Raw genomic sequence first — 25,672 nt, 5'->3', positions numbered from 1 at the left:
TTCTTCTCCAGCCATGGATCCTCTTCTCGTCCCGCTACGCGTTCTTTTCCTTGGGCAGTGGATGAGGGGGATTTGCGGGTTCCAAGGATTTATCCCGCCACAGCTTGGTGATGGATTCTTTCCAGGAGCTAGTGGCGCGCAAGAGATACGAGAGATCACCATTCCGATTCCTAAGATCCGGAGATCCCCAGGATTCCAGAGATCCCGATCGTTCCAAAGGTCCCGCCGAAGGAAGTTCCAGTCGTTCCAGAAGTTCCAAAGGTTCCAGAGGTTCCAGTCATTCCAGAAGTTCCAAAGGTTCCGGAGGTTCCCAAAGTTCCAGCAGTTCCAATCATTCCCAAGGTACCGGAGGTTCCTCCAGAAATACCCACAGTTCCAGAAATTCCACCCAAAGTGCCAGAAGGTCCCAAAGTTCCAGAAGTTCCCGTTCCAAAGGTTCCGGAGTATCCAGTAGTTCCGGAGATTCCTTCCAAGCAGCCGGTCCCGGAAGTTCCAAAGGTTCCGGAATATCCAGTAGTTCCCGAGATTCCTCCCAAGCAGCCGGTCCCCGAAGTTCCAAAGGTTCCGGAGTATCCAGTAGTTCCCGAGATTCTTCCCAAGCAGCCGGTCCCCGAAGTGCCAAAGGTTCCGGAGTATCCAGTAGTTCCGAAGGAGCAAGTTCCAAAGTTTCCAGCCATCCCGGGTTTACTTCCCGGTGGCATGATACCGAGGCCTGGCGTGGGAGGCTTTCCATTCCCAGCAGGACGGGGTTTTCCATTCCCAGGAGGACGACCATTTCCATTTCCCGGTGGTGCTACTTCTGCGGAGATGGGAATTGCTGTGTTGCGGCCTGGCTTCTACAAGGAGAAGTGCCCCGCTGCCGAGTCTATCGTGAAGGAAGTCTTGCAGCAGGCCGTGGAAAAGGATTCCAGAACTGCTGCAAACATTCTCAGGCTTCAGTTTCACGATTGTTTCGTTCTGGTAAGTTGTTGCATTCTTTTTTCTTTGTTTTTCTTTGTTTTTTATGAGAATAAGATGTGAATTTCTTGCAGGGATGTGATGCTTCCATACTTCTGGACGATACGCATACTTTCAAAGGAGAAAAGACCGCCAATCCCAACAGGAACTCGGCTCGTGGCTTCGAAGTCATTGACGAGATCAAGGCAGCTCTGGAGAAGGAATGCGAGGGTGTTGTTTCTTGTGCCGACGTTCTCGCCATTGCTGCACGGGACTCGGTCGTCCTGGTACGTACTTCGATACTAATCTTTGATCTCACTTCTTTTCTGTGTGGCATGAATCAGACTGGAGGCCCGTCGTGGGAAGTTCATCTTGGTCGTCGAGACAGCCTGACTGCGAGCCGCAGCCTGGCCAACAGAGACATCCCGCCTCCCAACTCGACGCTTCCGCAGCTCATCGCCGCATTTGCCAAGAAGGGCCTGTCCATCGTGGACTTGGTGGCACTGACGGGCTCTCACACCATTGGCGTGTCACGCTGCGCCAGCTTCCGGCAGCGCCTCTACAACTTTGCGGGAACTCGTCGGCCAGATCCGAGCATCGACCCGGCGCTCCTCCGCAGCCTCGAGCACATTTGTCCTCCCAAAGGCAACGCGCAGGAGACGACGCCTCTGGACATCGTCACTCCCACCAAGTTTGACAATCACTTCTTCGTCGATCTGGAGCTTCACAAGGGTGTTCTTACGTCGGACCAGGTGCTGTTTGCGCCGTATGCTCCCACCAGCGCACTGGTTACGGCATTTGCCTACGACCAGGCAAAGTTCTTCCAGGAGTTTGTAGCGTCCATGGTGAGGATGGCTGCCATCAAGCCGCTGCTGGGATCGGAGGGCCAGATCAGGAAGGAGTGCCGGTTCGTCAATCACAAGTACTGAAGCAGGGTCTTAGTTGCTGTAGCGTTTTTAGCCTTTGATTCATTCATTCTTCCAAGTAAGTACTAAGATTTTGTGAAGTGAATCCTTTTAGATTAAAAGAAGAAAAAAAGTAGAATGCATTTTCTTTGATTCTCAGATAGAAAACTAGAGGGGCTGTCCGAATTTATTGTGAGCAAGAACACGGGTGAACAAACAGAGAGAGAAAGGATTTCATGAAGCATGCAAAGAAGACCCGCCATGTCCATGTCCATGTCTCCCCTCCCAAGAGGCAATGGAGAACTTTCAAAGGCTCTCTAATGCTTTCATGATCTTCAATAGATCATTTGGAGCTCTGGAAGTTCTCCATCACGTCCCGGGGAGAGAGACAAATAAGAAGAGATGCTACAAGTGAAAATCTGAACAGGAAAACCCTATAGGGTCGATTTACTTTATTGCTCCAACGTCTCAAACTCGAGAGAAATTTTTAATGATGAATGGAGAGGAGGCAGCTTGTGGAAGCCATTCAATCTTGCAGAACGCTCAATGATGCAAAAGAGATTCACTTGGCAGCCCATTCCTTTCTCTCCGCAAGCTCCGACTCCTTCCTCGCAAACAAGCTGATTGAAATGTACGCCAGGTGTGGAAGCCCCGCCCTGGCACGCCAGATCTTCGACAAGAACCAAGTAAAAAATGATTCCTTCTCCTGGGACATGATGCTCTTAGCCTACACCAGCAACCGGCAGCTCGACCAGGCCCGAGAATTCTTCCGCGCGATGCCACAGCCCAGCGTCGTTTCATGGAACATTCTTCTTCGTGCAGTTGCCGAAGCAGGCCATCTTGTGGAGGCTGAAGAAGTGTTTGATTCTATGCCCCAGCATAGTCTTGTTTCATGGAACACAATCTTGGCTGCTTACACACAGAATGGATCTCGAGACGAAGCAAAGAGGGCTTTCGACTTGCTCCCACAAAAGGATCTTGTTTCCTGGTCCGTGCTCTTGTCTGCATATGCCCGTGAAGGGCATGTTGTAAGAGCCAAGGACTTGTTTGAGGCAATGCCGATGTGGAACATCGTGTCATGGACGACAATGCTGGGAACCATTATTGAGAGCAAAGGTCTCGTGCATGCATGGGCAGTCTTTAGCGAAGAAATGCCAGAGCACGACCTCATATCCTGCACTGCAATGCTTGCCGCTTATGCCCAGCACGGGCATTTGGAAAGCGCTAAAGCCTTGTTCGACACAATGCCTCAAACAAATCTAGTTGCTTGGAATGCGCTCCTAATGGCCTACGTACAGTGTGAGAGGGTTGACGAAGCTAGGATCATTCTACACTCCATGCCGCAACTAGATCTAGTCTCGTGGACTACACTCTTGCATGCGTATGCTCAGAGCGATCGCTTGGAGGACGCCAAGCTCCTCTTCGATCGCTTGCCTGAGAGAGATCTAATCGCGTGGAACGCCATGCTCGCCGCCTACAGCCGGCATCACGTCGCCGAGACCAAAGCCACTTTTGATCGAATGCCGCAAGTGAATGTGCTCTCATGGAGCTCGTTGCTCGCTGCATATGCTCAAGCTGGAGATTTGGAGCAGGCGAGGCGTGTGCTGGATTCGATGCCTCAGCTGGACCTTCCGTCCTTCAACTCAATGCTTTTCGTGTATGGAAAGTGTGGGTGCTTGAGCGAAGCCAAGAGGTTGTTTGAGGCAATGCCTCTCCGGGACTTGATCTCCTGGACGTCGATGCTCCAGACTTACGCTAGAAACGGGTGTGTGGAGGAGGCCAAGAAGCTGCTAGCAGAGATGCCCGAGCAAAACGCTGTGAGCTGGGCAGTGATGCTACCACTGTATGGGCTTGATGGGCATCTTGACGAGGCAAGACATTCCCTGGAAGGAATGCCCGAGAGGAACCCAGCGCTGTGGACGGCAATGCTGACAGCGTATGCATGGAACGGGCACATCGATCAGGCCAAGGCGGTGTTTGATGCCATGCCGGAGAGAGATGGACTTGCGTGGAGCGTCATGATCGCGGGCTATGCCTACAACAAACTGGAATCAGCGACGATGCTCACATTTCACACGATGATCACGAATGGTGGCGACGTGAAGATAGGCCGCGCAAGTGATTCGTGCTTCACATCGCTGCTCATCGCTTGCAGCCATGCCGGAAAGGTTTCGAGTGCTCGCAAGTTTCTGATGTCGATGGTGGTGGACTTTGGGCTGGAGCCTTCTAAAGATCACTACACTGGCGTGGTGGATCTGCTTGCCCGATCTGCGCACTCGCGAGATGCCCAGGATGCCATGCAAAACATGCCGTTTGTGCCCAGCGACCTAGAGTGGACGTGCTTGCTGGGAGGCTACGCGAGAAGCAATCTCTCGCGAGACAATGGCAAAGTTTTCGACCATGACGATGGCAAGAAGAACTCAAGCTATCCGTCAGTGCCTAGCAGTGCTTTCTACTCACTGATAGCCAACATGTGGTCGTACACCACCTAAAGAACAAAGACGTATAACTTGGAAAAGCCTACGTCGAGTCTTACGACCAAATTCTATGGTGACCTTCGAGCAAACCATCCATTCCAGACAATAAACTCCTTAGGTTTGTATGGGAGTTCGCGCGCGGCTTCTCCATTTAAAAAAGTTTGTGTCTGGGGATCCTTGTCTGTTCGTGGGGCATCGTTTCGTGCAGTACGGGGCCGCGCGATCGCTCGCTCGCTACGACTCACCTTTCGTCACAGTGGAGCAGATCGAACAGAAAGAAGAAGTTTCTCACAAGCTGGAGAGAATGGATTGGTCGCAAGCGTCGTCAATCGAGATCGCGGTTGGCGCGCTTCGTTTTGGATGGATTTTGACGCGGCTGATCGCTCGCGGCGACGTCTCAAGCTTGCGGTGCTCCCCTCTCTCTCTCTCTCTCTCTCTCTCTCTCGGCTATGGGTTTGGTCGAGTGGATGGGACCGGAGATCAGACCGGGTCTCGCTATAAAAACCGAAACTTTCTTTGTGCAAGAACAGGATCATCCCTCTCTCTAGCTCGACGATTGATCGGTTCCAAGTCCGGAGAGATTCGATCATGTCGATGGTGGTGGTGCTGCTGCTGCTGCTGCCTTGCGCGTTACTGTGCTTGTTCTCTTGTGCGGCAGCGCAGCTCACTCCAGATTTCTACGACAAATCCTGCCCAACCTTGATCCCCACTGTTCGTGCCGTGCTCCAGAAAGCCATCGCCAAGGAGCCCCGGATCGCTGCGTCGCTGCTACGCTTGCATTTCCACGACTGCTTCGTCAATGTAAGTGTCTCTTTCGTAGTGCTCAATCCTTGGAATATCCATTTCTTCTGTCCATGCAGGGATGCGATGCTTCTTTGCTCTTGGACGACACTCCCAGCTTCACTGGCGAGAAAGGCGCGGTTCCAAACAACCGATCCGCGAGGGGCTTTCGAGTGGTGGATCGAGCAAAGTTTGCAGTGGAGAAATCGTGCCCGGGAGTGGTATCGTGCGCGGACATTCTCGCCATCCTCGCCCGCGAATCAGTCGTCCTGGTAAGAATGCCAAGAACTTTCTTACACTTCAAACAGTGATCTTTCGATCGATCGGACTAACAGCTGGATGGACCGAGCTGGGCGGTGCAACTGGGCCGCCGCGATAGCACCACCGCCAACCGGAGCGCCGCCAACAACGAGATCCCACCACCGAATTCCACGCTCGCGAACCTTCTCTCCAAGTTCCAAGCCAAAGGTCTCAACGCGCAAGAGCTCGTCGCGCTCTCCGGATCCCACACCATCGGCCTCTCCCGCTGCGTGAGCTTCCGCGATCGCCTCTACAACTTCTCTGGATCCGGGCGCCCCGATTCCACGCTCCAGCCACACTTTTGGGAAGATCTCCGCGCCAAATGCCCGCGTTTCCACGGCAACAACGTCGTCGCGCCGCTCGACGCCCACACTCCACTCCACTTCGACAATCTCTACTACCACAATCTCCACGCCAGTGTGGGTCTGCTCAACTCCGATCAGGTGCTCTACTCCACTTCCGGGCCGAATTCCACGCGCGCCATCGTCACCAGGTACCGCGACGATCAAGGCGCCTTCTTCGCGGATTTCGCTAGCGCCATGGTGAAGATGGGAAACATCAGCCCGCTCACCGGCACCAGCGGCCAGATCCGCAAGAAATGCCGCCGAGTCAATTGATCCATCTCATCTTAGAATCGATCGATCGAATAGCCTCTTCGTTCTCGCGCAGTGCTCTGTTTTTAGGGTTCTTCGTTTTTTGTCCTCTCCAATAACCCTTGCACAAGCAATCCTTGTCGAAGTAGTGGAATCGGCTAGAACCCCTCACCACGATCTTTCTGCTAGAGATCCTAGCGATGATCTTCGTGGTGGCGTGGCAATCAGAGCAGACTCGCACATTCCACAACGTCGTGGCATTGGCCATCGCAATCATCCCCCGCTATCGCGAGCCTTGTGAAGATGTGATGCCCTCTTCTTCACCCAGCTGCAAATCATCGGGCTTGTATCCAGCCTCCTGGATAGATCTCTCCAGCCGCTCCAATTTGGCCTCGATCTCAAATGCAATTACCAACTCCCCAGCCACCCCTCAATCTCAATTGAAGGTGCAAGAGGTGTCTTAAACCTAGGGACTTTGTGGCGGTGCAATGAAAAGTGGAACTAGATAAAGAGCAAGTTAGATTGAGGGTTTGGACACCAGAGTTCACGGCTCCATCACCAGCTTGGGAGGATGGCAACATAGAGGTGTGGTTTGTAGTGTTCCTGGAGAGGAATGTAGGCTGCATGATATGTTGCTGCTGGTGGGTGATGAGCAAGACATACTGATGGCAATGGACGACAAGGTAGGGGAGGATTTGAGTGGTATGGCAGGCCCTGAAACAGTTGACAGTAGCTCAATCAACGACCATGCTCGAGGGGGAAGGAATACTTAGATGGTGGTGATAGCATTTGATCGAGGACTTAGACTGGGATCCTACAATATAGAAACCATGAGTAAGGAACTTCTTCTTGTTGGAGGTAAAGGAAGTGTGAGTGAGGAGCTTTTTGTTTGAGGTAAACAAAGTGTGAGCAAGGAGCTTTGTCTTGTTTGAGGTTAAAGAAGTGCGAGAGGAGGTTTGTGGGGAGATGTGGATTAAGCAAAGAGTTTAAGCAAGTGTGGATTAACATATTTGCCTTTTGGAAACTATTGGTTATGTAAGCTCTTGAATTTATAACTCCTAAATTTAGATTTTTTTTTCCCAATAGCTTAACCATAAAAATTCTAAAACCTTTAATTGATTGGAAAAAAAAATGCACTTTTAATTATAAACCTTTTCAAATAAATTATTTCTTTTTATATTCAAACTTTTATAAACTGTTTTTCAAATTATTCTTTTTGGTTGTTTACAAGTTAGTGGTGAATAATGGGTAACTAATGGGACAACATTTTCATGATGAAATATATTGATAGTGCAAAAATGTAGAAAGATAAAAATATTGTGATACATACTTTGGGATTCTGATATGGCAAAAGAGGTATAGAGACAAATTCTCAAAATGGCAAGGATATTCTAGAGTTTGAAGCTAAGAGTGAGGATATTCTTCATTGGTTTGAAAGAACAAGAGGTCTGGCTACAAGTCCACTTTGGAGATGCATTTAATGTTGAGGATGACATGGTTGGGGAATGCAAATTTGGTGGGATGTGACAAAAACTAAAGTTGGCATGTCAGTTTGGGAGGCATTGGGCAATATGGAAAGCAACATAAATATAAGCACTCTAGGAAGTATATAACTATTATCACTTCAATGGACATTTATTTGCCATTGTGGCCTCATGGTGTTGCAACTGTGCGCCTCCACTACACCATTGTGAAAGAGCAAGTAAAACCCAGTCAACTAGATGAGTGGAGGAATAAATGGCTCATGTGTTTCAACAAGGTGGTTGACAATGGGATCCATTAGCAGTGGTGCCTCCCCAACTCTATTCTATGTTTAGCTCAAGGGGGAGATTTGGATATCAACTTGATCTGCAATAGATGACCATGATCACTTTTACTTCAAGACTAAGTCTAGTTGAGACATAAAAGAATCACATAAAGTAGCTTGTTAAGAGGTGGCATGCCTAATTTTTGTATTAGTCCATTAGGACATGGGAATGCACATACATGTTTATCAATCAAAAGTGTATAGTTACATGGAAACAAGTAAAAACTAGCTTGAAACTCCACTTTTAATTGCCAACAGTGCCTCCAACTTGTTTGTCACTTCCATGTAGACTATGTCCTCTTCAACCACTTTTGATGAGGACAGATGCTCCCTGATCAAATGGATTTCCTTGGGAGACAAAACATTGGCAGCTTGGGCAGCCATTTTCAGCTTTCTAAACCCTAATCCATATAACGGTTATAGGTCGTGCCACGTCATACTATTTATGTTTAATAAAAATACATTTGATTGAGATGTAAATCTAGAACATTGCTACTGACGAAAGTCCGCCTCTACCAACCCTGCTACCAAAGTCTTGTTGTGCGAGAGCATCGCTCCTGGAGCTCTTCCTCCCCCCTTAACCGAATCGCGCCCAGCTGAGAGATGTTGCGCTCTTCGCTGACTCGTCGCTGACGCGATTCTGCCAGAGCGGAAGATCATGGCCTCCCCGGCAGTCTTCTCCAATCTGGTCGACAACAATCGTCCATCTCCAGCATAAATGCTACCACAGCTTCGGAATCTGGTGTGGCCCATCTCTGAGAAGCTGGGCTATGGCAAGATCTAGAATCTATCGGGGATCCAAGCCAAGGAGCGGCTGGGAGTGACGGGTGGCTGAATCCAATCGCGACTACATCTACTTCGAGGTGGGGCTTGTGTCTAAGAGGCTGCGCGCATCGCTCTTTCGAGATCCATTATCTGGATACTATTGTACTCAAAGTCTAGTGGCTCTGTTGTGGATCGTGAAACTGTGCGACAAGACAGCTACCGCGACGATCAAGACGCGGATTTCGTCCAAAGCATGGTGAAGATGCACGGGTACCAGCGGCCAGATCCGCAAGAACTGACGCCGAGTGAATTGATCCAATCTGCGCCAAGAACCGAATCGATCGATCGACCGACTAGCCTCTCGCTTGCTTTTAAGGTTCCTCGGGAGGGTTCTTGTCACCAATAATCCTGGCACGAGCATTGCCCCTTGTCGAAGTAGTGGAACCGGCTAGAATCCCTAACCACGATCTTCCTGCCAGAGATCCTCGCGATGATCTTCGCGGCGGCGTGGCAATCAGCGCAGACGCGCACATTCTTGACGATCCGCAACGTCGTGGCGCTGGGCGTCGCGATCATCCCCAGCGCGATCGCGAGCCTCTCACTGTGATGCGAAGATGCGACGCCCTCTTCTTCGCCCAGCTGCAAATCATCGGGCTTGTATCCGGCCTCCTGGATCGATCTCTCCAGCCGCTCCAATTCCGCCTCGATCTCGCCGCTGCGAGGATGCGATCGCCACTCCCCAGCAACCAATCGATGCTGCTTCCCATCGATCTCGATGACAGCCACGGCGGTGGCGCTGCTACCCTTCTTGTTCTTCCTCATCTCTTCTCTCACAGCCTCGGCCTTCTCGCGCTTGCCGATCGACGCGTAGAGCCCCGCGAGCAGCACGTACGTGGTGGGATTCGCGGCGTCCAGCTCGATGATCCGGTGAGCGATCCGCGCGCCAATCTCTTCGCTGCGATGATTCTTGCAAGCGCCCAGCAGCGCCATCCATGTCACGATCTCGGGGACGAAGGGCATCGATCCCATGAGATCTTCCGCGTCCGCGAGCTCCCCCGATCGCCCAAGAAGATCCACCATGCACCCGTAGTGATCCCTCCCGGGCTGGATCGCGAAATCGGCGCTCATGGACGTGAAGATCTCTCGCCCACTGGCCAGCAATCCCTCGCGGCTGCATCCCGTGAGCACGCTGACGAAGGAGATCTCGTCCGCCGCCACTCCCTCCTGGATCATCCGCTGGAACTTCTCCACCGATTCCTTCCCTCGCCCGCAGTGCGCCAGCGCCGCCACCGCTGCGTTCCACGCCGCCACGTCCCGCCATGGCATATCCTCGAACACCGCCACGGCCTCATCCAGCCGTCCGCTCTGGGCGTACGCCGCCATCATGGCCGTCCACGACACCACGTCCTGCTCGTCCGCCGCCATGGAATCGAATGTCTTCTTGGCGCCCACAAGATGCCCCTTCTCGGCAAATGCTGTGATGAGCGCGTTGTGAGCCGCCGCGCCCTTGTGTGGCCGCGGCATCGACTTGAGAAGCTCCGCCGCCTTGCGCAGTGCGCCGTGGCGAGCGTAGCCCTGGATCATCGCGAGCCACGACACCTCCGTGCGATCCTCCTCCGCCATCGCGTCAAACACCTCTCTCGCGTGATCCAAATCCCCCTTTCGGGAAAGTGCTGTGATAATCGCATTTGCAGCAACCACGTCCTTCTCTTCCATTGCCTCGAACATCTCCTTCGCCTTGTCAACGTAGCCCAGCTGCGCGTAGCGACATACCAACAACGCTTGCGACATCGCATCCCACTCGGGCATTTGCTCGTAGAGTTTCTCCATCTTCCGCAAATGCCCTTTCCGGGCATATACCGAGAGCATGGAGCTGCAGTGCACGATCGTCCTCGCGGGCATCCTCGCAAACATGGCCTCGGCATCTGCGAAGTCCATGCTCACTCCCACCCAATGCCCCTCGGTCCCAGTCTCAACCTCAAGTTGGTTTGGAAGCCCAACTGGAAAGTCCCTTCAAAACTGGTTCCTGGACCTCACTATCCCTACTATACTTTTGGAACCCCCTGCAGCCCCCCCCCCTGGGAGACGCACAGTTTGGGCTTTCACCCCTTGACCCGTATTAGTATTTGGACTTAGTCTCTGGCTCGATCTCAGACCGCATTTCGTGTCCGACTTCGGATTCGGGTTCGGACTCGTACGAGGACTCGATCTCGAACAGCCGCCGCGCGCCGCCCAGATCCCTGTTGTGGATGCTGGCGCCGAGCATGATGCTCCAGGAGAAGATGTTGGGGCCTGGGATGGAGTGAAATGCCGCGCGCGCGTCGTCGAGGCTGCCGCATTTGCCATACATCTGGACGAGGAGATTGCCGAGGAAGCGCGTGGGTCCGCCGGATTCGACGATCCGGGCGTGGATCCTCTTGCCCTCGGGCAGGAGCTTGGGCGTGTTGCACGATCGGAGGAGCCGCGCGAAGCATTCCTCTGTAGCCTTGGAAACCATAAACCCTAGAAAAATGCTTTGATCTTATATCTGTGACAGGGCAGGGATTCGAACCCTGGGACGAACGAAGAAATTAGGGCAAATCTTTCTAAGCGCTGGCTCGCGAGGAGGACGACGACGATGGCGGAACTTCGATCGATTCTTTCTCGCATTCCGGCGCCTCATCGAAATTGGAGATGGGGAACTTGGCGCTGGCGAAACCCACCTCGAAAACAAGATCTTGGTGGTTCACGCGGATGCCCGAGATGCTCCAGTCGATGAAGAAGGCGCGGACGCTCACCCCGCGCAGCGATTTGATGTAGCGTGGGCTCACGGTCCCGGAGATCTGGGAGTTGTAGGTGACGAGATAGGTGCCCTGGAGCATCGCCGAGCACGTCCTGTTGAGCGCCAGGCTGAATCGGCCATTGGAATTGAGAGTGTAGTTCACTACAGTGTGTGGCAGCAATCCTGGGGGGAATCCAAACGATTCCAGCTCCTCGTATGCCGTGGGAGGATCACTGCGCACTGCTTCTTTCTCTGGAATCAATCGCGCAGCCGCCAAACTCGAGAAGAAGATCGCAAACGCGAGGCATCGCCCAAGATCCATGGAGAACACAAGAGACAACGGAGATGCCCTTCCACACGGTAATGTCATATAGAAATAGCCTTGATTAAGTTTTATCCTAAAGAGCCTTTTATCCTTGAATATTCCAGCTAGAGAGCCGAGAGCTTAGAAGGGGAGGAGGGGGAGCTTGAAGGATCCCTTCTTGGAGAGTGGTATTGTGAAGTTGCCGAGGATGGGAATGTCGACGGTCAATCCCACTCTCATCTCATAGTCGAGGTCCCAGTCGGTTCCCACGTCCTTGACGATGGTGAAGAGCACATTGTATGGAACTTTAGCCGGGATCTTCATCGCGGTCTTGTCATTGGCCTTGACGGATCCGGGGTCGGGGATTTTGCCGCTGACAATCTCCCTGTGGATCGAAGACAAAGCCATAAGATCGATCTTACAGAAACACAAAAGAGAGAGAGCGAAGTTTACCTGTTGTTGCTGAACAAGGCGTAGGAGATCTCGCAGACTGGAAGATCGTGGTCGTAAGGATTGGTGATGATGACATCGCTCTCCAGCACAACCGAGGATCGGCTCACGTCCTTCACCGACACCCAAGTGAGATCTGCCTCGGGCTTCTCCATATGAGCCACTTTGTCCGCTACGAAGTTCTTCGCCTTGCCAACCAGCTGCGACATCGCTATCTATCTCTCTAGCAATCGATCAAAACAACTGAGAAGTCGAATGAGATTTATCGATCAACAACCAAATGCAATTGGAACGCAAACCTCCGAGAAGTGGCTTTTGTAAGGCGAGGTCCAGCTGCCTCGCGTGGCTTGGCACAGTGGTGCCACATACCTCCCTCTCGACACGTCGCAACTTCGGAATAGCTCCAAGCTATTTTATTTTCCGCACGTACGGTCACCAGACTTGATTCGAGCTCGAGAACGAAGGATCGTATCTGGGAAATTCAACACCTTCTGTAGCTATACTCTCGACGAGAATCGTATGATCTTCGTACCTTCGTCGCCACAGTTCTTGTTTGTCGGTGGTGCTCAGCATCTCGTCGTCTAAACGTTTCCAAGTCATAATCTTTTCCACTCCTCCTCCGCCATCGCTCAGCGAAGCCTCGATCACTCTGGCCCTCCGAGACCATCCCGCTTTGCCATAAGCGTGGTAGCCAAAGCCGCCGCCGTAGCAGAGTTGTATGTGTTGCAGCTCGCCGCAAAAGTCATTGACGTGGTCGTGACCAGTGAAAGCTGCTTTCACGTCTCCCATCTCCACAAGCGTCTGGAAGAAACCAGAGTTGAACGTTGGCGACGCCACCATCTCCTGCTTCACTCCCACGATCTGAGAGGACGTGAAGTTGTTCACTTCTGGGAGAGGAATGTGAAAGAACACTAGCGCTGGACGGCTTTGGTTGGCACTCCCCTGCGAAAGGAGAAAGACGAAAGAAGTATTAGTAAGAGTCTCAAGTGCTGACAGCAAGTTCGCAGACCTGGAGAGACGACGAGAGGTTTCTCAGCCACGCTTGCTGACTGGGCATGACCCAACCATAGCCTGGAATGCTTGGATCAGTGGAATAGTCTCCACTGTCCACGAAATACAAGTTGAGAAGGCTCTCCTGTTCCGAGTCTTGGCCAGGAGCGAGAACTTCGAGATTGTAGTTCCCAAATCCGTCAATGGTGGCGACCCCGGCAGGATTCACCTGTGCGAGCGTGTAGTTCATCTGGACGATGTGATCCATGACTCCGGAGCGCTTGAGAGACGATTCTTGATCATGGTTGCCTAGAACAGCTGCCCAGGGAAGTTTTGCCTCGACGGCTGGCGCAAACGCGGCGTCGAGAGACTCGGCCGGATCGGAGCAGTCAGATGCGTATATGTTGTCACCTGTTGTACGAGACAAGAAAGAAGCATTCCATGGCGATCTCATACAAAAGGAAATCGAGAGGGAATACCTGTAAAGACGATGAGATCTGGCTTCTCCGCGTCGATCATCCTCTTGACGAAGCTCGTCGTGTTGAGATCCGAGCACCCTGCGTACTGCTCCGGGAGAACATCCAAGCATTTGGTCGTTGCTCCATTCGCGAAATGCATGTCAGCAACCTGGAAACTTTTTCGATCGCCTCGGTTCCACAAGAATCTACCTCTACCTGCAAGATCTTGAAGGCGCCGTGAGAATTAAACTGCAACAGCCGTGCTGCTGCCACTGCGGCATCGATCAGCAGCAGCAGCGCCACGATCTGCGCCATGAATCCCATCCTCTGGCGAGCGAATGGATCGTAAGAGCCCTAAAATATACCACCGGCAAGAGCAATGGTTTTTGGCGGGTTGGAAAATGCCAGATGGGGAGAGGAATCGAACCTGGGTCCTTTGTTCGCCAATGTAGCCGTTGGGCAAACATTCGGAATTTTTTACCCTAGAGAGCGAGCGAGCGAGCGCGGCTATGGCGGCTCTCGCTGCGGCAATGGTAGCTATGGGAGAGAAGAATGCGCTGACTCCACGGAGTGGCGAAAAGGCAGGAGGAATAGGAATTCTCTCCACTCCGGGGAAATGTAGATCCAAGGAGGAGAAGATTTTTGTCACAGTCAGGGTGAGGCCGATGAGTTCTCGGGAAATCGCTCAGCGGGACACCGCAGATTGGGAGTGTCCAGATGATCATACTGTGTCTTATAAGCAGCAGCCGGATCGATCTCCTTATCCTGCGCGCTACTCTTTTGGTAAGTGAGCGAATCTCCCGCATCTCTCAAGATTGGCATCCGTGTTTTCTTGCAGATCGCGTTTTTGGGCCCGAATCCTCCACGAAAGTTGTGTACGAAGAAGGGGCCAAGGATGTAGCGCTCTCTGCTCTAAGCGGGATAAATTGTGAGTGTTGGAAGCCTCCATTGTTGGAATTCTTTAAGTCATGGTTGGTTTTTTTTCTCCTTCCCAGCGACCATCTTTGCTTATGGACAAACCAGTAGTGGAAAAACGTTTACGATGAGGGGTGTGATTGAGAATGCTATAGTCGACATTTACGACGCTATAGAAAAGGTTTGCTGGTCAGGCACATCGAGTTTTTGAATCACAGTGGCTTTACAGAACCATCAAAGAGAGTACATTCTTAAGATAGCCGGGCTGGAGATCTACAACGAGGTTGTTCGTGATCTTCTTAACCCAGATACTGGAGCGTTGCGACTTCTAGACGATCCTGAGGTACAGAAGGTTTGAACGCTACAGCTTACATTGCTTTTCCCTTGCAGCGGGGAACCATCGTCGAGAAACTTACAGACACAATTGTTCGTGACTGCAAGCATTTACGGCAGGTCCTGTCTATTTGTGAAGGTTTGTTCTTTTGCTCTTTTTGCCATAGTACTTTTTTCTAATGAAGAATGCCGTTAGCTCAAAGACAAGTTGGGGAGACGATGCTCAACGATGCCAGCTCGAGATCCCATCAGATTATAAGGCTGGTACGCGAACCTTCAAATCTAAATTCTCAGGATTAAGGTTGAGTTTTAACAGACTGTGGAAAGTATTCCTCGCGAAAATGGAAACGGAAATGGAACTGTCAATAGCATGGTTGCAACGCTGGTAACATTTTGTACTGATTGCTTCGTCATTTACTGATTGACTTTTATGCGGACAGAATTTTGTAGATCTCGCAGGTAGTGAACGTGCGTCTCAAACACTCTCGGACGGAACTCGGTTGAAGGAAGGATGCCATATCAATCGTAGCTTGCTCACTTTAAGTACAGTCATTCGGAAACTCAGGTACTTTGGCCGCTCGACGGTTTTCGCTCATAATTATCTTTTGCAGTGGGAGCAATCGAACTAAAAGTGGTCATATTCCTTATCGGGATTCGAAGCTGACCAGGATTCTCCAATTATCTCTCGGCGGAAATGCTCGCACAGCGATCATATGCACGATGAGTCCCGCGCGGGCCCATGTTGAACAGTCGCGTAACACGCTTGCATTCGCCACGCGCGCGAAGGAAGTTACAAATAATGCTCATGTGAATCTGGTAAGTCATCCTAGTCTGTATAATGATTTGATTCACGAGTAATTATTTTGTTTCAGGTTGTTTCGGACAAGGACCTTGTAAAACAGCTGCAGAAAGAAGTTGCAAGGCTTGAAGCTGAGCTGCGAATTCCAGAGGCTGCATTGTCTTCCGACGCTTTGCTACATCAGAAGGAGCAGCAAATTCAAAAGGTTGGCAATCTGTCCTTCGTCGTTGCAATTTCCCATCTAACATCGTCCTGCAGATGGAATCCGAAATGAAGGAGCTCATTCGTCAAAGGGATGCTGCCAAGACACAGCTCAATGAAGTTCTTGCAAAGATGGGAGACGAGCAGAGAGATCCAAAGGTACGATAATAGAGTGTTTTCTGACTTAGTCAGTATCTCACATGAGCGTTTTCGCTTTAGGAGTTATGCACTCCGACCAAAAAGCAGTTGCTGGTGGATGAGCTAGGCTGCCCCTCGAAGGCTCCTTTCATGCTTATACAAGAAATTCGAAAGCTAGAAAAGCTACAAGACGAGCTTGGAGAGGACGCAAGTAGAGCGCTGGAGGCCCTGCAGAAGGAAGTCGAATGCCTGCGTCTGGCTCAGGTAGATATGAACCAGGATGCGGTACAAACGATCACGAAGCTCCAAGAAGAGATCAAGAACCTGCACGTACAACACCGGAAGGACGAGAACGAGATCGAGGTTCAAACCTCTGTCAGCACCGATGTTTCGTCGCCAAAGCTAAAGACTCCAACCCGGAGAAGGAAGCTGCTACCTTCCACTATGGGCAGCACCACCAGCAGTAGCAGACAGCTTTTTGCCAACAGTCCACCGTGCTCACCCAAGACAACCAGGAGCGCTCTCCAAGAGAACAACGAGAACAATCCTCCTCGCTCCTCAGAGAACACGCCACCATCCGGAGGACACCGGAGAAGCAACTCTGTGGACATCCGGAAGATGCAGAACATGTTTAAAACTGCTGCCGAGGACAACATCAAGAGCATCCGGGCGTATGTCACCGAGCTCAAAGAGCGGGTGGCCAAGCTACAATATCAAAAGCAGCTTCTCGTCTGCCAGGTAACTAGCAAACTTTTGGAAATGCAATATATGTGACTCTGGCTTGTAGGTACTGGAGCTGGAATCCAACAACACTGGCGGAGAGAACGAGTATGGAGAGATGACTCCTTCCTTGCATTCTCCCTCGGGATGGAGGCTACAGTTCGAGAAGCAACGAATGCAGATCATCGAGCTATGGGACGTGTGCCAGGTCTCGATCATTCACAGGACACAGTTCTACTTGCTCTTCAGAGGAGACCCTGCCGACGCCATGTACATGGAGGTGGAGTTCCGGAGGCTCCTGTGGCTGCAAGAGCAGTTTGCCAAGAACGACCAGAATCAGGGGCCGGGTGTGACTGACGAGGACAACATTTCGTCCTACGCTGCGAGGTAGACAAGCTTTAGCGATGGTGTTTCCAAGGGCTCACTTTTGTTTCCATTTTGTCTTTGCAGTGTCAAGGCGTTGCGACGAGAACGAGAGATGCTCGCGAAGCGGATGCGGCGGATGCCACCCGAGATGAAGGACGAGCTGCTGGTGAAATGGGAGATACCCCTCGAGTCCAAGCAGCGCAAGCTCCAGCTGATCGAGAAGTTATGGACGGATGCTCGCGACATGCAGCACATCCAGGACAGCGCCGAGGTGGTGGCCATGATCGTGGGATTTTGGGAGCCAGGCAGCGCCTCCAAGGAGATGTTTGCCCTGAACTTCGCTCCGCCCTCCAGCCAAAAGCCGTTCCACTTCGGCTGGAATTCGATCTCCACAATGCTAAACTTGTGAGGAAAGAAGATTTTTGTATAGATAGAGGAGGATTCTAGCCTATTGTATGTAAGACTTACTGCAATAAGTTCACATATAAAAATGTCTCCATATAATGCTTGGTTGACAAGGCAAGCATATGAACCGAAGCGTCAGCTATGAGTGAACACCTATCACTCACCTATAGACGGGCTTTGATAACATTGTTTGCAAGGGAGTAATCCTTGGGCTTCCAACCTTGCCTGGCTCCTCTATACGCCTAATATACCCTAATTGCCAAATTAAATTAAAATCATTATGTTCTGAGCAACAATCTGTAGCCAGTCTACTTTCGCCACCCTTCGGTTGATTCTCTCCCAGCAATTTGTCAAAAGCACCAACGAAAGTCCTGCACAAAACCCACTGCCAGCACCACTGTAGAAAATCCACCCGTGGAAACGCATCTGGAAATCTGGTGTTTAAGTTGCCAGGAATCAGTCCACTAAGGTTGTTGTAAGAAACATCCAAAATTCCAAGTGATAGAGTACCCAAGTTCCATGGCAGTTCTCCCGTGAAGTTGTTTTCTGAGAGGTCCAAGGATTGCAGGGCATCAAGCTTGACAATCCGTACAGGGATTTCCCCATCAAATCTGTTCCTTGAGAGATTTAAGTACTTAAGGCCTGTTAAATTTCCCAGTTGTTGTGGGATCTCTCCTTGTAACAAGTTTCCCGCCAGGCTGAGGAAGCTGAAATCTTGTGATGCTCCACTTCTTTCCAGCTCAAACTTGATCGGAATTTTCCCTGCATCTGAAGATACAGCTGTCATAAAGCCAGTGAGCTGGTCTAGTCTGCTAGGGAGTTTCCCACTCAGCCCGTTGTTGGATAGATCAAGAACACGAAGACTTTTAAGTTGATCTATAAAGCAGCCTGGTATCTCGCCTCCTAACTTGTTTTTGGCTAGTGACAGGAAGATCAAATTGGTCCAGTTTCAAACGTACGTTGAAATGTTTCCATGCAGATCACTCCTGCTCAAGTCGAGGAGTTGTAAACTTAAAACCTTTCTAACCGCATCTATGTTGGGATTTAATTGCAATGAGTTTCTTCCAATGTTGAAGTTCAGTCCTCGCCGAACTTCAAAGCGTCCTAGAGAGGCTGGAATTCTGCCTTGGAAAGAATTTCCTTGCAGATCCAATAGCTCCAGCTGGGAACAATTTGCCAACTCGTCTGGAATCTTTCCCACCAAGCAGTTGGTTGATAAATTGAGGCTTTCAAGTTGATGCAGACGCCCAACAGCTGAGCACAGGATTCCTTCCAAGTTCATGGCAGCAAGCTGGATGGAAGCAACGTGTGTGTGAGCTGAATTACAAACGATACCTGGCCAACTACACATGTTAATGCTCGCGTTCCAGTCACGCAAGACACTTGAGTTGTTCAAGGCTTGCTTGAAGTCGAGAAGAGCCTGGTTATCACCATCCAAGAGACAATATGCTGGTTGTAGCAGCTGCAGCAAGATTAGCAAGAAGATCATCGTTCAGCTATGGTCCGGCCCCAAGTAGCTCAAAGATTCTAGAGCACCCTTCTACAGATATTAAATGTGTGTAGACGAATGCTTTTCAAGTTGCTTGTGGAGCATCACCTGTCACTATCTAAAGCTGAAGAACTTTCAATGTTACAACACGTTTTTTATTTTCACGAGTGGTCACATTGTGTTCATCAGTGGTGGTCAAGCATCGTCAAAAGAAACCAACATAACGCCAGAGCAACAATAGAGAAGTAGGCTTGAAGTATACGGCATTGACTGACCTCAAGATGTTGACGTTGACATCAAGACTTTTTTTAAGTGGTCAAGCATTTGTGACCAGAAACAAAAACACTAAACCAAAGAATTACTGAATGAGAAAGGTCCTACCGAGATTTGAACTTACGATTTCTATGCGTGCATTTGCCGGGAAGGACCGTCCAAGCTTGCCTGATTTCAGTGTCCCAGCTCCGCCAGCTTGCGGACACAGCTCCCGGCCAGCAGCATGAACGCACCCACTCCAAGTTCACGATCACGGGGGGGCTTTCCAATCCAACAGCGCTCCTGATTGTGGGATCGATGAGCGCGCAGATCCCCAGTTTCCACCAGCGGCTGCAATTGGCGAGGAAAAGCGTCCAGCACCAGATGCTTGAGATCCTGGACGATGCTCCGGCAATGTTGGTCCCGACCGCGTTCGGCGGGATCCCGACCGCCGCCGAACGCGGTCGGCCGAACGGTCGGCCGAACGGTCGGACAGCTCCGTTCGGTGCCGTTCGGTGATTCCAATGGCGATCGCGCTCTCGGGGGCTAGATTTCTGATGCTGCTGCGGCTATCGCCATCGCGGCGTGCTCTTGTCGGCCTCCTTCTCGTTGTCAGTCCACTTGCGGAATCCAAACCTCTCGGGGAAATCACGTGATCACGTTGAGGCAGAGGACGTAGGCGAATTGGTCGTTTGGGATCTGGAATTTGTTGTGGATTCCATTCAATCTCCTCACCGCGTACGAGCCGCGATCGCGGTCGACGTGGTGGTGGATCGCTCACCAGAATGTTGGTCTCAGTGGCAGCGCGCTTCTGGGGACCTCTTGTCCTGAAGAGCAGATTTGTGATCCCAGGGAGCGTGCGGATGGTGCCAAATTCGAGCACCTTTTGCCAGCGGAAGGGGAATTCCACCGAGTAGTACAAGTACCTGTGTGCATCTTTCACCGGGTGGAGCTGGGGTGGAGCGACACTAGAAATCGTGCCCTCTCTTCTCTCTTGCGGATACACAAAATTTCCATAGCGCTGCTGCTGCGACCATGGTCATGAACAAAACAAACATGACTGCCATAGATTGCGAAAGTATTTGAAATGCTTCTTGCTCTTCTTGAATGCAATAAATGCAACTGGCTGAACAGAATATTCTGGTGTGTCCTTCACAAATCGGCTCCAGTGTTTCCTGCGATCACTCGATTCCTAGCGCTGCCCAAGGTTTCGTGCTTCTTCAGCTCCCATCACAGGCAAGTTGCAAGCTCGCTGAAGATGGTGTCAAATATCTCCTTTGTCCAATCGCCTATGTCCTCAACGCCCGGCCGACTATGGAGCGCTCATCCTCTCCTTCCGCTCACTGGGGGAACGCTGCTGGAGGACTTCTCTAGCCGCGATCAAGCTTTAAGAAGCATTGCATTGAGTCGAGCAGAACGCTTCTCCAGGCACACAAAAATTTCCCGCCAGCCGCTGGAATCGGCGGCTAGCACCTCAACAAAGAAAGTAAGTGGCTGAGGACCGTGGCAACACCCTGTAGCCTACGCGGTCCCAAAGTACGACAATATGAAATACGAAAATATTCTTTCTCGATTCATCACGTTTTGCATGATATTAAGTCGAGGAGGACAGCAACTCTGGACCAAAGATGCAGAAAGACTTCTGTCGCGGACAACATCAAGAGCATTCGGGCGTATGTCACCGAGCTCAAAGAGCGGGTAGACAAGCTCAATATCAAAGGCGGCATTTCGTCTGCCAGGTAACTATGAAACTTTTGGAAATGCGATATCTGACTGTGGATTGTAGGTGCTGGAGCTGGAATCCAACAACACTGGCGGTATGGAGAGATGACTCCTTGCATTCTCCCTCTACAGTTTAAGAAGCAACGAATGCAGATCATCGAGCTATGGGACGTGTGCCAGGTCTCGATCATTCACAGGACTTGCACTTCAGAGGAGACCCTGCCGACGCTGGAGGTGGAGTTCCGAAGGCTCTTGTGGGTGCAAGAGGAGTTTGCCAAGAACGACAGTGACTGACGAGGAGAACGTTTGTCTTACGCGGTGAGGTAAAATGCCGTAGCGATGGTGTTTCCTAGGCGTCACTTCAGTGTCTAACTTTTTTTTTGTACCATAAAAACAAAATGGATCACCAACTTGATCCTTTTGTCAAGAATTAAGTTACCAAATCCAAGGAAGTTCATAAACATCACCTACTGTAAATATTTATAGCTGCCTTCCATTCTTGAATTACAACATCAAAGTTGAAGACTGTAATCAGAAATAAAATTGAAGTTACCCTGTACTAATGTGAAATAATTTCTTACACCTCATTTTCTTCTCTTCGTCTCAGAACCCTAGAAAATATTTAACTGTGTTTATTTACTTGTTTGCCACAAAAACTACAATTAGTTAAGATGAGAAAAATTTTCAAATGGTACTGGTCACTTGTTGGTAATGGGAGATACCAGCTGATCAAGACTTTAGCAGTTACTCTGATCTGGATCACTACTACGGGAATCTACGACCTGAAGTCTTACCCCCCAAGTCATGACCTCGACAGAATGGTCCGAGGATATGGTGCTGAAAGCAAGATTCCACGAGTTGGCTCACATGGGAAATTGTCAAGACTGCAGGATCAACACGATGATGGTCCTCAGGATTTGTTAACTCACGAGCCCCAACCGAGATTCGTGTTACAGGAGCATGCTCTACCAGTACGTCAGCACCCACTGGACGCTAGCCAGGAGTGCAGAAGACAAGAATATGCAATTTCGGACGGTAGTTTTCATATTTTATCACATCAACAGCCTTCTGCACAACCGATGGTGTACCACAAGGAGCCCGTGTACAGAACCGGTGGTGACCAATTCCCTCAGCACCATCGCCACCAGATTCCAGACGATGGAGCCACATATCCGACACATGAGTACATTCAGCAGCATCATCTTCAGCTTCCTGAGGATTATGATCCGGCTCATATATATCAAAGGAGCTCCTCTCGTGTGGATGGTGGTGGTATAAGTGGACATGCAGCAGCGACTTACCAGATTGGATCCTCACCACGTGTGGCTTATCGTGATGGAAGACATCCGGGTCCTCACCAGCAACCTCTAACTTCAGCACACAGAGCATATGCGGGAAATCCAGTGGAACATCAATATGCGAGGAGACCTCACGAAGAGTCTACACGGCAACAATACAGGTTGTCGTCTTGTCTGCCCCGATATCGGGATCACCACCACCATATCGAGGAACAGAGGCCGTTTATACCACTCAACCAGGACCTGTACTCGGCTGACCACTTGGCTGCGGCAACCATCATTCCGCCCATGCCGGGAATGCCTCTATATGGACCTGGATTCCAAGAAAATTCTGCCTATCCAGAAAACATTCAAAGAAGCGGGCGCCAAACTCAGTTTGTTGAGTTCAAGGCTTGACTATCCCGACCAGATGATGCAAATGGAGCACCTGTCCCTCCACCAGAGACCGGAGAAGGAGGAGGAAGATGAAAGGCAAAACCTTGTTAACGAGGTAAGTCACAGGGTGGCGAGGTCATGATTGACACTTTGATTGCCGTTGTGCAGTGTGATGCAGTTGTACACCAAGTTCATGCCTTGAGCTGAATTCAATTTGGTCGGACTTGACACTTGACAAGACAATCATTTTCATTCACGAGCCAAGCTTGAGCCGACGGAAAGGGTGTCGCCGGTCAACCTTGCAACCGAAACTTCATCCTCGCTCTCAAAGTTCCTGAACACGTAGGCCGGCAGGCTGCCTTCCAACGGTGGCATTTCAACGGCCTTGGTATCGTCGTTCAGCAGTGCTACCACGGCGTCCATAGTGGGCCTCTGCTTGGGATCCTCCTGCAAGCACCAGCCGGCAACTCTCACCACCTTCCGCACCTCGTCCTCATCGATCCCGTCCTCTGCAAGCCTCTCGTCGACCAGCTTCATGTACTCCTCCTGCAGCATGAGCTCCAGAGCCCTCCTGAAGAGCAGGACCCGAGTCCGTCCTTGTTGTTCCACGTACACGAGCCGCCTCCCGGATACAACTTCTATGCACACGACTCCAAAGCTGAAGACGTCGGCCTGAACGGTGATGGCGTCGCCGATGATGGTGCATTCCGGAGCCCGGTAGCCGACTGTCCCAGGCATAGTGAAGTTGGTGGTATGAGTCGCAGTGTCCATGATCTTGGCCAGCCCGAAGTCCGCAACCTTGGCGTGGAAGTCGGCAGTCAGGAGCACGTTGGCCGGCTTGATGTCCCGGTGAACAACTCTCCTGTCACCGCTGTAACTATGGAAGTACTCGATCCCTCGGGCTGCACCTATGAGAATTTGCATCCTGGTCTTCCACTTCGTGAGCGGTGTGGTCGGCTCGAAGAGGACCTTGTCCAGCGACTTATTCTCCAAATACTCATACACCAGTAGATGCTTGGGAGCCTCCAGACAGAAGCCCAGCAAGTGTACCACGTTTGAGTGGCGTATGTTCGCGAGAGTTGCCACCTCTGCCAAGAAACTCTTGTCCTCGTTTGAGCCTGAATCGAATTCTTGTGGAAAACCTTCATTCAGGAGCTTGACCGCTACTCTTGTATCGTCCGGTAACACCCCGAGGTAGACAGCGCCATAGCCACCTTGTCCCAACACATTCGCAAAGTCCTTCGTAACACACTTCAGATAGTCATAGCTGAACTTCTGTAATCCTCCAACACCTTCCGAGACTCCATGCTTCAGGACTTGACCTTTCCTGTACCGCTTGTATTCATATGACCCGAGCACAGAACACAGCAGCAGTACCAACAAGAAGCTCGGCGTGCCTATCCCGATCCCAACTTTCGCCCCCAGCGTCAAACCCCCACCAGATGATGAATTCGAGGGTGGCACTCGCACGTAAACAAGCTTACCTGAACTCGAAGAGATGCTGCCGTTCACAAGAGGTGACGCCACGAGCCAGCACTCGGAAGAAGCCGTGGAATACACGGCAGCAGCGCAGGAGCTACAGTTCAGCTGGTTCCCGCAGTTGATTACGCACTCGGACTCCTTGATGTTTCTGTAGTCGGCTTCTTTTGAAGGTAAGAGCTCCGCAAACACAGTGTCGTTAAGCTTTTGGAAGTCTCTCGATGGGCACCTGAGCGGTTCCTGGGGCTGGCATCCAATCTGCGGCTCACTGGAGTCGACGGGACGGTAGCCGGGTGGACAACTGCACGGGTGTGGATCTTCATCAGCCACGGGACAGCCGGCGGGAGGCTTGGAGTTGGCTGGAGAATTGAAGTCGCACAAGCCGTTAATACCGCAGGTGCTGTACACATCGCAGGCATCAAAGAGAGCTCTCCACACCACCCCCCACTTGGTTGAATTCGGTGCTCGGACATAGTACCGAAAGTTACCGTCCGGATCGAGTGTGAGCCTCTTCCTGTAATTCGCGAACTCGGTGCTCACCAGCTGCGCGTCGCAGTATGAATCCTGGATGATCGAACCAACAGTAAGGTTCCCGGTAGTCTCGTTCCCAGGATCATCCGAGAATCTGAACTCATTGAACTTCGCTGTGGTCCAGCTCCAGTACTCGATTGCACCTTGGTACAGCAGCCGCGGCTTGGACATGTCCCCGTCCATGACCATCGAGAACGGCCCTGGCTTTGGATCAGCCTTGGTCCTCCAAGATGAAAGAGCCTGGCCAGCAATCGGCAGTAGCTTCTGTCCCAGTAGCAGAGTATCCGTGGGGAAATCAAAACTCTGCCACACTATGTTGGAGCTTGCAGATCTCAACACGAAATTTCCCACATCCAGGAGCTCGGCTTCTGCTACGACCGCTCCAGCTGCACCGCTCCGCCACACTGTCTCGCCAGACTCGATGATTACGAGACCGGAGTCTGTGACTTGCAAGCTGCTGTTGCTGCTCAAACTCTGGGTCCTATTGGGCATCCATACCAGCGTCGGAGGCATCTGATCCACGAAAGCAATCCCGACATGAATTTCAGTGGTGGGGGCTGATGAATTGAAGAATCCCAAGCCGAACATGCCGTTGGAGGACGTCCAGAAGCGATTGCTTCCGGGCGTGAGAATGCTACCTGGAGTTAGAGATTGAGCTTCTGCCCTGCTCAGCAGCAGCATCCACAAGCACACCACTGGCACCAGCATGATTCCTTCCTTTAAGGCCTCCTAAACTTCCTGGACTCTGGAGGTTTTGAAGAACCTCACACTCGAAAATGTGTTCAGAGCATACTTACCACGCAAACGCACAAATGTTGCAAACGTGGAAACGCAAAAATTTGCTGCAAACGGTATCACTAAAAAAAGTTGATGATCCGGCACGCAATCTCGCCCCTGTTCACGATCAGGATCAGATTTCTCCGCGGGAGGTTGTATATTAGGATTTTCTCTCTCTGCTACCGAGAAGCTTGTCTTTGCTTATTAGGGTTTCCTCTCTCTTGGCGGCTATGGACTGTGCTGGAAAGGATTATCAAGCGGAAGCAAGGCAAGACATGTTAGTTCTCTATCCATCTCTCAGTAGTTGCATTTGATCATCATGCATTCATCATTCAGATGTTGCACA

General features: G+C 51.1%; 10 protein-coding genes across 11 annotated transcripts; 4 read left to right on the top strand and 6 right to left on the bottom strand.

Annotated features, from left to right (window-relative positions):
• The first annotated feature begins 435 nt into the window (after positions 1-435).
• Positions 436-1,989, top strand: LOC9651832 (peroxidase A2). Its single transcript, XM_002987788.2, has 4 exons — positions 436-454; positions 644-960; positions 1,032-1,223; positions 1,281-1,989. The coding sequence occupies exons 2-4, from the start codon at positions 700-702 to the stop codon at positions 1,863-1,865; spliced, it is 1,038 nt and encodes a 345-aa protein (XP_002987834.2). The 5' UTR covers positions 436-454; positions 644-699; the 3' UTR covers positions 1,866-1,989.
• Positions 1,990-2,338: 349 nt separating this feature from the next.
• Positions 2,339-4,333, top strand: LOC112341483 (pentatricopeptide repeat-containing protein At4g02750-like). Its single transcript, XM_024661665.1, has one exon. The coding sequence runs from the start codon at positions 2,339-2,341 to the stop codon at positions 4,331-4,333; it is 1,995 nt and encodes a 664-aa protein (XP_024517433.1).
• Positions 4,334-4,868: 535 nt separating this feature from the next.
• LOC112341504 (peroxidase P7-like) lies at positions 4,869-6,241 on the top strand. Its single transcript, XM_024661717.1, has 3 exons — positions 4,869-5,119; positions 5,179-5,370; positions 5,434-6,241. The coding sequence occupies exons 1-3, from the start codon at positions 4,907-4,909 to the stop codon at positions 6,013-6,015; spliced, it is 987 nt and encodes a 328-aa protein (XP_024517485.1). The 5' UTR covers positions 4,869-4,906; the 3' UTR covers positions 6,016-6,241.
• A 2,495-nt stretch (positions 6,242-8,736) lies between these two features.
• LOC9651831 (pentatricopeptide repeat-containing protein At1g08070, chloroplastic) lies at positions 8,737-10,465 on the bottom strand. The gene is made up of 2 exons (XM_002987716.2): positions 9,026-10,465; positions 8,737-8,883 (listed from the first exon to the last, which is right to left on the bottom strand). The coding sequence occupies exons 1-2, from the start codon at positions 10,463-10,465 to the stop codon at positions 8,737-8,739; spliced, it is 1,587 nt and encodes a 528-aa protein (XP_002987762.2).
• Positions 10,466-11,054: 589 nt separating this feature from the next.
• Positions 11,055-11,715, bottom strand: LOC112341481. The gene has a single exon (XM_024661660.1). The coding sequence runs from the start codon at positions 11,692-11,694 to the stop codon at positions 11,149-11,151; it is 546 nt and encodes a 181-aa protein (XP_024517428.1). The 5' UTR covers positions 11,695-11,715; the 3' UTR covers positions 11,055-11,148.
• On the bottom strand, positions 11,691-12,443 carry LOC9651830 (late embryogenesis abundant protein Lea14-A). The gene is made up of 2 exons (XM_002987715.2): positions 12,082-12,443; positions 11,691-12,013 (listed from the first exon to the last, which is right to left on the bottom strand). The coding sequence occupies exons 1-2, from the start codon at positions 12,285-12,287 to the stop codon at positions 11,770-11,772; spliced, it is 450 nt and encodes a 149-aa protein (XP_002987761.1). The 5' UTR covers positions 12,288-12,443; the 3' UTR covers positions 11,691-11,769.
• Positions 12,315-13,907, bottom strand: LOC9651902 (probable inactive purple acid phosphatase 29). Of its 2 annotated transcripts, none has more exons than XM_024661658.1 (5): positions 13,743-13,907; positions 13,548-13,695; positions 13,088-13,479; positions 12,611-13,020; positions 12,315-12,550 (listed from the first exon to the last, which is right to left on the bottom strand). In XM_024661658.1, exons 1-5 carry the CDS (start codon positions 13,848-13,850, stop codon positions 12,511-12,513), a joined length of 1,098 nt encoding a protein of 365 aa, XP_024517426.1. In that variant the 5' UTR covers positions 13,851-13,907; the 3' UTR covers positions 12,315-12,510. The 2 variants fall into 2 exon arrangements, with proteins under 2 accessions (XP_024517426.1, XP_024517427.1); XM_024661659.1 differs by having other exon boundaries at positions 12,550-12,569.
• Positions 13,908-13,937: 30 nt separating this feature from the next.
• LOC9651829 (kinesin-like protein KIN-7A) lies at positions 13,938-17,497 on the top strand. The gene is made up of 14 exons (XM_024661657.1): positions 13,938-14,309; positions 14,365-14,454; positions 14,522-14,622; positions 14,671-14,784; positions 14,832-14,913; positions 14,971-15,038; positions 15,091-15,159; positions 15,215-15,339; positions 15,386-15,590; positions 15,647-15,778; positions 15,832-15,933; positions 15,994-16,650; positions 16,700-17,019; positions 17,083-17,497. The coding sequence occupies exons 1-14, from the start codon at positions 14,036-14,038 to the stop codon at positions 17,405-17,407; spliced, it is 2,664 nt and encodes an 887-aa protein (XP_024517425.1). The 5' UTR covers positions 13,938-14,035; the 3' UTR covers positions 17,408-17,497.
• Positions 17,498-17,563: 66 nt separating this feature from the next.
• LOC112341482 (LRR receptor-like serine/threonine-protein kinase ERL1) lies at positions 17,564-18,892 on the bottom strand. Its single transcript, XM_024661664.1, has 2 exons — positions 18,363-18,892; positions 17,564-18,212 (listed from the first exon to the last, which is right to left on the bottom strand). Exons 1-2 carry the CDS (start codon positions 18,890-18,892, stop codon positions 17,564-17,566), a joined length of 1,179 nt encoding a protein of 392 aa, XP_024517432.1.
• Positions 18,893-22,737: 3,845 nt separating this feature from the next.
• LOC9651825 (G-type lectin S-receptor-like serine/threonine-protein kinase At2g19130) lies at positions 22,738-25,434 on the bottom strand. Its single transcript, XM_024661706.1, has one exon. The coding sequence runs from the start codon at positions 25,255-25,257 to the stop codon at positions 22,789-22,791; it is 2,469 nt and encodes an 822-aa protein (XP_024517474.1). The 5' UTR covers positions 25,258-25,434; the 3' UTR covers positions 22,738-22,788.
• Positions 25,435-25,672: the final 238 nt, after the last annotated feature.

Source organism: Selaginella moellendorffii, unplaced genomic scaffold (genome assembly GCF_000143415.4).
Source record: "Selaginella moellendorffii unplaced genomic scaffold, v1.0 SELMOscaffold_84, whole genome shotgun sequence".
NCBI lineage: Eukaryota > Viridiplantae > Streptophyta > Lycopodiopsida > Selaginellales > Selaginellaceae > Selaginella > Selaginella moellendorffii.
The sequence above is the reverse complement of the archived record's forward strand: the minus strand, read 5'-3'. Positions and strand labels throughout refer to the sequence as shown.